This window comes from Elaeis guineensis, chromosome 6 (genome assembly GCF_000442705.2).
Source record: "Elaeis guineensis isolate ETL-2024a chromosome 6, EG11, whole genome shotgun sequence".
Classification (NCBI taxonomy): domain Eukaryota; kingdom Viridiplantae; phylum Streptophyta; class Magnoliopsida; order Arecales; family Arecaceae; genus Elaeis; species Elaeis guineensis.
The window spans coordinates 3578925-3590212 of record NC_025998.2 but is presented as its reverse complement, the minus strand read 5'-3'; the positions used below and the strand labels follow the sequence as shown (position 1 = coordinate 3590212).

General features: G+C 36.1%; 1 protein-coding gene across 1 annotated transcript; it reads right to left on the bottom strand.

Annotated features, from left to right (window-relative positions):
* Window positions 1-1248: 1248 nt before the first annotated feature.
* Window positions 1249-4695, bottom strand: LOC105047611 (small ribosomal subunit protein bS6c). The gene is made up of 2 exons (XM_010926608.4): window positions 4266-4695; window positions 1249-1740 (listed from the first exon to the last, which is right to left on the bottom strand). Exons 1-2 carry the CDS (start codon window positions 4638-4640, stop codon window positions 1501-1503), a joined length of 615 nt encoding a protein of 204 aa, XP_010924910.1. The 5' UTR covers window positions 4641-4695; the 3' UTR covers window positions 1249-1500.
* Window positions 4696-11288: the final 6593 nt, after the last annotated feature.

Genomic DNA, 11288 nt, shown 5'->3' with positions numbered 1-11288 from the left:
TCAGCCTAGCTGACAGGGACCTCTGCTACAGGAAGTTTCAGGAGTTGAAATTGAAGAAGAGTATGAGATGCTGGTAAAGACAGGTATAACTATTGCTCGAGGTGAAGCCTATAAATGGTGGCCAGCTTATTCTAACCTGATACTGATGACAAGCACGTCGGACCTAATGACCAAAAATTGCAAGGCGAGAGTCATAAATGTCCTACATGCTGCCCGGCTCACCAAAGCAGTCATATTTCCAGCTTTCAGATGCTCAAATAAAAAGATCATTTGGGTATTCATAAAAAAGCAACCGAGCTTTTTTAACATAACTGACACCAATATTTTAGTTTCGTTGCTTTAATGATGCCTAACGTTGATAGAGGCATTTTAAATTATTCTCTAATATGCAAATGGGTCAGGCCCAGGCTGAAAAGTTAGTAGATTGAGGAACAGAAAATGGGGACGCGGGCCGGGCCATTTGCCTCGCTAATTCTAGGCTCCACCTCCAGCTGAACATCTCCGATTTGAAATATAATTTGGCAACTAAAAGAAAGTAATCGAGAAGGGGAGCGGAGAGAGAAGGGAGTGAAGTGGTGGCAACAGGCTTTGCTGCAAAGGAAATAGAAGCTTAGATAAGAGAACAAGATAGCAGCCACTCAATAATTTTCCACCTGAACGCTGCTTCAGCCAACGCGCACGGATTTCCTGGATAATTAGTACCAATAATAAATACTGATGGTTGGATTACAACAAACTGAAAAAAGCAACCGAAAAATAACACTTCTCACAAGGCCTTCTAGAAACTATTGCACCATCTTGAAATTCAAAAAACGACGCTCTCCTATCTATAGCAACATTGCACCGCAAGAAAATTAGAAGTACTACTCGTACTTTGTTTCTTCTCACAGCTAAACTTTATGCAAAATTTCAAAATTGGAAACCGATCAGGGATTCACAAAGAAAACCAAAGACTTTTTTAAAAAAACTAAAAACCACCTTATCATGTTTCCTCTCACAGCATCACAAAAGAAGTGATGTTTACTATTTGCCTGGCGCATGAACATTTTTCCAGCACAACCGCTTAAAAAAAAAAAAAGAAAAGAAAAATTCTAAATTTAAGATTTGCTCCAATTGGCAGCTACCAAACTTGTCCTGCAACCGCACTATTACTTGTTAAGCACAAGGCAAGCAGCAACTTTCCAAATGACGGCAATATGAAGGAACAGAACCGACGCCATTAACACCAATCCACAACAATAGCACGGCTGCCTGAGCATGACAGTTCGGCATACTCATTGAAGAAATCATATAGTCCTAATAAACTCTAAATTGTTTGACCCAGCCGACAAATATGTACAAATATCACTACAGCCGAAGGATGCACATAAAAGGTTGGTGCATTAGCTCCAGACTTCATTGGCATTAGTCAAAATTTTGAAAAGAAACATGGCTTACATCGGTACAACATATTAACCCTTTTTCTTTTTCTTTCCATTTTCCCTCATGTGAAAATAGATTCTAATTTTTCCGTTTGCGTATCTTGAAGGTTGATGACCGGATGACATCATCATCAGCCTTGAGCCGGGACTCCAGCACAGCCATGGATTCTGGTTTGGTGAAATAAGTGAAGAGGAGGTATATGCCATCTAAGTATGTGTTGCTCTCTCCCGCCTTGTTCTTTTTCTTTATGCTGTACGCAAGTGGGATCACTCCGCGATTAAATACCTCCACATACATGCCACCCCCTGCAACAAGCAACTGCAACATATACCATGGAAAAAGCAAATTGACATGACTGAACCACTTACAAAATTGATTCATATCACATTTCAAGAATGGTGAGGTGAAGGCAGAATAAATTCTTGCAAAAAACAAATTTAATAGTGTTATACTGCCATCACAAAGTTAGCAGGCTTTATAGGAACAAGCATTAGGAAATGCCAAGACTATTTAGTTTCAACTATAAAATCTCATAATCATCTGATGGCAAGGTTTGGAGAATGCTTTCTTTGGGCTCGACGACCGCAATGGCAAAGACATGTATGATTGAACATTTGAGATTTATTCATAACTACATCAGCGGTCAAATGAAGTCAGGCAAACAACACAGCTATTGATATTCCAAAAGCAACCAGCAAAACATGGAGAATGATAATTTGAAACCACTCAAACTCGCTGGAACCTTCATTTTGAACTACATCCAAAAAACTAGTGTTGCTGCCAAGGTTTTAAGTGCCAGTTTTGGTACCAGTACTAGCATCCAAATCAGTGCTCTGTAGGTATCGTGCAGGTTTTGGTATCGACACTCAGTAGAATGGGCTTACTGGATATTGGTCCGCTTCCGGTACGGACTGGTATGGTTTGTACTCAAAACCATGGTTGTTAGCTTCTGTTCAGTATACAGGGACCTTTTCTTTGGTTAAAAGTCATTGCAAAGTTCACTCCTTCAGATTTCATCCTGACAACAAGCTACCTTGTTTATGAAGCTAACCAAAAGAAGCACTGCATTTTTGAGGTCAGCCATGCCATCACAAATGAAGTCTTTATACATCAATAAACTACTCCCTCAAACATGATAACAGAAAGGATTTGTTGTAAATGCTGCTTACCAAATGTACAGTCGACCATCATGTAAATGCATGATGGTTTTTATGTAATACCTGCTGTCATCATGTAATGTCCTTACAAATCTTTCATTTTCTACATCAAAAAGTGATTTGCCCTCCATTTGCACAAAATTGCTTGTCATGCAAGGCTTGCAAATTGGTAAGCCGTAGTTGCTAAAGAGAAAATTATTTGGATTGATCCGAGGATTGAAGTGGCACACCCAGGCACGTGATGCTGAGGTTTTACTGAATATTTTGATTGATAGGTACAATGGATCTCCTTGAACAACATAGGCAAAATTCCTTGGATATGCACTTGAGGGAGAAACTAAACACCTCACCATAACATGTTGAATAAATCCTTGCTTAAATCTAGCACCAGAGAAATAGTAACACATGATGATCGTTGGTAGGAGAAAGGATGTGTTCAGAAAACTTAATGTCTTGTCTCTAGTATTCTTTTATATAAAAGAAAGGGCTTGGAACCAAACTCGAGGAGCAAAACAGGTTAGACTTCGGAAGGATGTTCGATTAATAAAATGGAAAATTAGAAAGATAACTTGATGGTGAGTGGATGGACTCTGTTCAATATGTTAAGTGGAAAAGCTCCCAGGGTGGATGTATCTGTAATTAATCCATCTCTTTCCACAATTCCAAAAATGTTTGGCGACAAGTTAATGATTGTGCATGTATACTCACAGTAATGCAAGCAACATTATGGTCTTGCATACGGTTTCTTGACTGTGAACATTTCAATCCAATGCTCTCCTAATTTCTTGTTCAATAAATCTTGGATATGTGTGCTTTCTAATTCCTTAATGTCCCTTCTTTTCACCAAAATGAATTACCTTGCTTTTGATACATGTGATCCATACTCTCATTGACTCACTCTATGATCTAAGTTCTAAGTACCCTTGCAAACTTATCCTTGCATAATTGCTTGATTCCTTAATCTTCCTACCTTTCAATGAGACTGAATTACTATTTCAACTCTTCCAAATTCCTAGGTTCTAACGTAGCAAGCTTGGATCTGATCCAAAAAGACTATCCAAAAAGGTATTATTTGGATTCCTTGGCTCTCTGTAAGGATCCAAGATCTGCCTAGTGCCTAGGCAATGTGGGACCGAACACACACCCACAGTCCTCACATATAGATATACTTTCATGTTTTCTGTAAATTTAGTAGGATTACACACACCCCTCTCCAAGCCTTGTAACTTGTTAATATTGAGTCACACTCAAAATTCAAGAAGAATTTGTCGATCATCTTCAGGGTCCCAGAACCTAAGTACACACACACACAAACACAAACAAAATTCAAGAAGTATTCGTCAATCATCTTCAGGGTCCCAGAACCTAAATAGTGCAATGTCACTTCGAAAACCCTGATCAAGATCAAATTAACAAATAGTTTGACTGCATGCTGTAGTTCTATCACTAGCCCACGTCCTCCATTAACGCCTTCAAAAAGCAAATACAGGAGCACATTTAGCAACGCAAAATTAACTGGAAATATCGTGACATTGCTTCGAAAATAAAAAGCAAAAACATTCACATATAGCAATACTAGAATGAGTTTGCAGAAGAAGCCAGAGGAAATTTTTTTTTTTCCAAAAAAAGATTGATCTTATTCTGAATTGGTTATAAAGTCGATAGACAAGATACATGAGTGATTACCTCCTCGTATCTCTGGATGAGGGCGAGGCGCTCGTCCTCGGTCATATCTGGCCGGAGCACGGCCATGGTCTCATACTGGCGAAGGCCCGGCGGGCACTGTGGCTCTTCCTTGTCCTCCAGCGCCATGGCAGCGGCGGCAGCCGAGGGGCCGGAGGGCCCATCCCCCTCCTCATCTCCCCCTTCCTCGAAGAAAGAGCCCGAGAAATCTAGGGTTTGTGCTCGGATGAAGAGCGGCCGCGGGGGGTTCCGGCCAGCCGAACGGAACCGGAGGGATCGAAGGCCGGAGGTCAAAGAAAGGGAATGGAACCCTAGGGACGAAGGGCGGAGGGCAGGGGGAGAGGCGGCGAGGGCGAGAGTGGAAGTTAAAGAAGCCATGGACAATTCGTGAGAGAGAGATGGGGAAGTGACAGATAGGAGCAGATAAGGGTGGGAGAAGGCGAAGCTTGTTACGCTGCTCCGCGGGATTTTAATTTCACCTGCCGCGTTTGTGATCCGCCCATGGCACAAGGCCCAGTAGGGCTGGAAACGGGCTTGGCCTTGGGCTGGCCCGAAGCTCATTAGGCCGGACGGACTTCAGATCAGACTACAAGCTAGGACCCAAAGATTTCGGATTGGATTCGGACTTAAAAATAAAATCTATTTATTTTAAAATTTATTTTTATTTTTTGAACTGAATTTGAATTTGAAAATTTTTTATGCATCATGCACAGTGGACGAACATACACACAGCACATGGACAAAAAAATTTTTTTTTGCACTTCTGTCCGACCCTATACGTGGTGCGTATGTTCCGCATGTGATGCACAAAGAATTTCTCTTTGAATATATCATTCTTCTAACCCATGCCCAAGAAAAGACCAACACTTAAAACTTCGGCCCGAATCCAACCCACAAAATTTTTGTTCATGTACTTTTTTTTTTTTTTTTTCCCTTAATCTTCCTGCATAACTTAGTAAGCCGCTTGCTTATATACTAAGATTGGGGAAAATATCCTTTCCTCTTAAATATGTTAATATATTTTTGTTTATTAAAATCATTCGTCTATGTGATCATTTGCTATTTATCTTTAATCGGGTTCAAGCCGACTCATTTTTTAGTCCAAATGGATCATTTGCTATATATCTTTAATCGGGTACAAATCAGCTCATTTTTTAATCCAAATGGGCCAATCCAGTTCGGCCCAGGCTCGTACGTGAGTTTTTCAAAAATTTTCAAGCCGGAATCTAAAAATATCTCGGTCCAAACACGAATAGGATGTAGTCCTGCCCAATCGGGTCCATTTCTAGCCCTACACAAGAGTAAACTCTTTTTTCTTTCCTAAGTATAACACTAAACCTTTATCTAACAAGCAGCATTAGAGTACATTGATTTTGCATTGGATTGGCAGCTCTCATTGTTCCACTAATCAATATTGCCTGTAACAAAAATAATAAATAAAATTTTATTTAATTTATATTTGTAATTGTTGTTAGAGAACACGTGCCAAAAATGGATGTACAATGAAATTTACATGGTCCAATCAATACCTAAGTTATGTTTGATAGAAAATTCTTGTGACCAGACCAACTTGACCTTCGCTGTCGATGCAAGACCTAAATCTAATCCTGCCCTGCTCCCTCTACACATCTCATCCTATTAATAAAATTTAAAATATAACTTTTATGTTTTAGAAGGTTAATTAGAGGTTTCATTTTTTCGGGTTTGCCTATAGTATACCTGATCAAAGTATTCATCACATATAGTGGAAATATAGAAATAAAGATAAACAATTTTTTCTTTGGCTCGAATTTTTTTTTAAAAAAATTGATGTTATAACTTCAGTTGAAAACCTAAATTCCTTTCTAAATGGGATGCCCATTGGTTGTGATGGCTAATCGGCAATAGAGGGTTGATATTGTAGTTCTGTGGTTCTGGCATGGTAAGGGGTGCTAATATTAGAACTACAAAACTGAAATATCAAGTCATATTCTAATTGATTTTAAAATAAATTGTCACCTTTTATCAAGAGAAACAACTGCATTCACAGATCATACAATTCAAGCAAAAAATGATCATATAATAAAATTAAAAATAATTAAAAAACACTGTCCTGGTTAAATAATAATAAATAATGTTGCAAACCCATGGATCTTGGAAACCATATCACTGGGTGCGTGATGCTAGATTTTATCGGTGTATCAATAAATGAAGCAGTTTTCATATACTGGGTTGGGTGGCCCCTCTTAAAATGACTGTGTGAGGTCATCTTCGTCACCGGTCTTTCGCATTCTTTCGTGGGAGAATTTTTTGGCGACTTCTCTCTTTTAGTGCTCGAATGGATTTCTTATCCATAATTGATTACTAAAGATTATAATTAGAATCAAGTTAAAAAATTCCAAAAAATTGAACTGTAGTTTTGCTGCGTTACTATAGGTTGAATTAGATCCGAGCACAAAAGAAATTCTCACTGGCGTATCACTCAACCTGAGCGTAGAAAGGGATTACATGATAATAAGGAATTCCAATGTCGAGATTTAGGTAGCTGATATCAATAGAAAATTTCAGCAATGAATCTTGCTTGTGATTTTTTACATCAAAGAAAGCTTCTGGAGAATTTAAAATCACAAATATATACTACGATTATGTTTTTTTTTTTTTTTTTTTCCCCGGTAAAGACCGCAATTATGTATGTTGAGTGAATGGAGTCGGCGCAATGGCAATATCAAAAACAAAATGGCATATTTCAATATGCTACTGTTTCTTTATCCTCTCCTTCCAAAACGTGTTTCCACAAGCTATTTGTACCATTGATCCATTTGGCCCAACCAATGGTCCAGTAGAAGTGATAACGAGATCTGATCCAATCAAATATGGACCGGACCAGATACAAGATACATCAGAAAGTCTATCGATCTGAATTTATTCTATTTATGTCTGAGTCCAAATCCCATGAAATTCGTTAATTGGACCAAGACAAGCAAAGTCAAACTATTTTAGGCTCATATTTGTAAGAATCCAGAAAGCTACTAGAGTGGACCAACCTAAATTTTCTCCTTATGTGATTTTGGTTGGTCTACTCTAAAGATTTTTTGGATATTTATAAAAAGCGATCTAGTTCATCTTGATTTAGTTGATTGTTTTGACCCAACCTATCAATTGCATAGAATTTTGAGATGAGCGGTCTTAACAAACCCTAAATAAATAATCTAACCTGGCATATAAATTATGATGGATTAAATCAAGCCTTACAAATTAACTATTAGTATATAAGTCTAGAATCAACCGAGTCTCTATTCTAAGAAAAAATTATTAGATGGCATGGGTCATCATGGACTCGTTTGGTTGGCGAGAAGTGGATGGGAAAAAAACACCTCTTAAAAAGTGGACAGCCTCTTATTTGGTTAGAGTTTTAAAAAAAGAAAGAATAAAAAAATTCTTCCTATGAGAAGTCATCTCTTACATTTTATAGGAACTGAAAATCCACGGAGGAGATGGATTTTAGCACTTTCTATGTAAGGGAAGTTGTGCTATTTTATTCTTTCCCAAAATATTCCTTTAGATCAATGATTAAAATTTTATAAAATATCAATGGTTGATTAGATAAAATACTGAATAGTGATATAATATTATATTAATATTATCCTAATATTTATATGAATATAATATTAATATTATAATATTTATTATATTTTATATTCATACTAATATAATATTTTTATTAATATTAATATAATATTTCTATTAATATTAGTATAATATTTATATTAATATAATATTATATATATATATCTATATTAATAAATTTATTATATTAAAATATTAATATTATATTAATATATATTAGTATTATATTAATACAATAAATTAGTATAGTTTTAATTATATTATATTGATATTAATATTTATATAAAGTTTAGGAGTGAAAAAATATGATCTTATATTTATTAAGAATATAATAAATATTTTACATAATTTTTTCAGAAAAATGGATATTCGACTAAACATAAGCTATTTTACAATAAGTCATTTTCTTACGGCCAATCAAACTTGACAAAATTCTATTCTAAAAAAATAAATTTTTTAATTTTTTTTAAATAATTTTTTTTTTATAAATCAAATAAGTCCTATGAAACTAACATAAAATTATCCTAACATATATTGCTATTATATATAAAAAATAATTAAATTCATTTAAGATCCACGGTGGATCTGATGGTCCTGATCCATCTGATTATTTCTAGCGCTTTCCGTTCTTTCCTGGTCTCATTGTGGGGCTTATTATTTGTCACGCCCCCGACCCGAAATTTTGAATCGAGGGTCATGGCAACTGCCGCATATTCATAGAAAACTCTTCCCATAAGCATGCAAGGCATCTTATCATACTATCCTAAAATAACAGCGGAATAATTAGTCAACAATTTAAATCTAAAATATAACGACCTAAATTTTTTTCTTTAATATCTCAATAAATTCAACAACGATTCAAAGGCTTTGCATCAAATTCAATAAGCCTTTCAACCTAAAATAAAAGTATGAAGATTCTGCTTTTGATCACTCTTCCATTCATATCTTGTATCATCTTAATTCTTCAACATCTGTAAAAACAGTAAAATAGGAAGTAATGAGCTAGACAGCCCAGTAAGCAATGATCACTTCTCAAAAGATTTCATCAGGTATTTAAGTAAATAATCATTTATAGAAAAATAAGCATATAGAGTTCATCAATTCGAAATCAATTTTTAATTATGTAATATATTTTATGCCAAATTTATTTTTTTTTTTCAAAAATTCAAGTTTCTTTCCAGATTTCAATTTCTTTTGTTCTTCAATTTTTTTCGTCAACCATGAGTTATGACCACATTTTTCCTGTGGCAGGGTCATAATACCGCATATCTGCTTATGGTAGGCTGCGAATCATCTGGCAGCCATGTCCTTTGGAATCGCTGGTCTCGCTGGCGGTTTGTCACTGGTCTCTCTGACGACATATCGCTGGTCTCGCTGGCGACATAAACCCTTAGGACAATCAATTGCCAACATATATGCCCCCATTGGCAGGGTCCTTTACATAGTCAGGTTGTCAATTCATCATGTTTCTTATATCATATTTCTTCATAAATCATATTTCATATTCTAATTTCGACAATAAAATATATAATCATGTAGTATTGAAATCAATCAATGTAATGCATCATGAAATCAATATGTTCAATCATGCTTCATCATAACATTTCAAAATAAGATATTTTCGTAACAAAATACCATTCATCCAATTCATGCATCGTTTTACAAATCATATAAGAAAAATACATTATAATTTATCGATAAATCTAAAAAAATAAAATATTACTTACCTCGAACGCATTCCAATAAATCCACATAATTCTATAAATTTTCTTCCAAAAATTATGTTCGTAGATCATATCGCGATATGCCATGATCAAACATCCACAATCCTATACAGAATCAATTTCAATAATTAGAAAGAATACGAACATCATATTTCAACGGTTTAGATTGGATCCGATCATCTAATTTCATCTAATCAAAATCTAATTAGGACCAAAACGATCCAAAATTTGACTATCAGATCAAATCGGATTCGAAGTGATAGGACCGAGGTTCCTTCATCGATTTCATAAAATCAAGTAGAGAGAGAAAATCAGAGGAGATAGAATTCATGAGGTACAATTCGAATTGATCAGGTGACACAAATCCAACATTACGATTGGTCCAATATCTCGAGTGGTGAAATCAACATGATCAAATCAAGTCATGACTAGATCGGGATCATGGATGATCAAATCTAAAGATTCATGGTCTGATCAAGATGGGTGCCAGTACGCTGTCTGACAATTATGGATCAGAGTTCTTCATTAAAATCAGATCAGGACTATTAAAAAAAATTCTTTATTTACTAACCTTTTTAGAAAGAGAATCAATCAAGAGAGAGAATATTTTAGAGAGAAAAAATTTTAGAGAGAGAAAATTTTAGAGAGAGAAAATTCATCTTGGACTCCTCAGACGATATGATTCAACAAATTCGATCGATCAGATCAAATCATGCTAAGATTATCATGTAGATAATTTAATAAAATCATGAGAAATAAAATCTAAAAATATCTGATCTGATCAAAGTGGATGTCGGTGTACCGTCCGACGATCACAGATCAAAAATCCATCATGAAGATCATTTAAATTCATCATCATTCTTCTCAAAATTTTAGAAATCTTAGGAGAGAGAAATAATCTTGAAAGAGAATTCTAGAGAGAGAAAGTAGAGAGAGAAATCCAATTCTAGAGAGAGAAAATACTAATTCAAGCTGAAGAGAGAGAGGGAAGAGAGAGAAACTCTCTTTCTCATATTTTATTATTTATCTCATTATTTATTAATTAATTTTATTTTTCTCTTTCTTCTTTTCTTTCTTTCTCTCTTTTTTCTTTTTCTTTTTCTTCACGGAAGAGAGAGGAGAGAAAATCCTATTTATTATATTATTATTATTTTATTATTATTTTTTCTTTTTTTTTTTTCTTCTTTTTCTTTTCTTTTTCTTCTTCTTCTTTTCTTTTTTTTTTCTTTTCCTCCTCCTCCTTTTCTTCTTTCTCGTGGGTTTCTTTTGGGCTGAAACAGGAGACCTTGAGGTCCCCTCGTTGGCTGGCCGACCGACGGCGCAGTCGGCGTGGGGCGGCCGTTGGCAGGAGGGGGGTGACTCGCCGAAAAGAAGAGGGCCAAACCGGTGGTCGGCGGTGACCACTGGCGCCGGTAATCCAAGAAAAACGGTAAAAAATGAAGGTTACTTCCGCAACAAAATCCGGGACTCCGATCGCCGGCGAGCGTGCACATCGGTACAGGAAGGAAGAGGGAGAAGAGAGGAAGGGGAGGAGGCTTACCTCCGTCGCCGGCGAAGCTTTTCCGGTGAGAAATTGGACGGCACAGGGACGGTCTTCCACGGGATTTTTCCAACGATTACCGCCGTTTGAGCTTAGGATTTTCGGTGAAAAGGAGAGAGAAGGGATCTCCTCCTTAAATAGGACCGGAGGGAACTT

Excerpts from the sequence above, each read along its gene's own strand:
- LOC105047611 (XM_010926608.4), bottom strand. The coding sequence starts at position 4,640 with ATGGCTTCTTTAACTTCCACTCTCGCCCTCGCCGCCTCTCCCCCTGCC. Across the intron at positions 1,741-4,265 it reads TCATCCAGAGATACGAGGAG|TTGCTTGTTGCAGGGGGTGG; the intron begins GTAATCACTCAT and ends TATATGTTGCAG.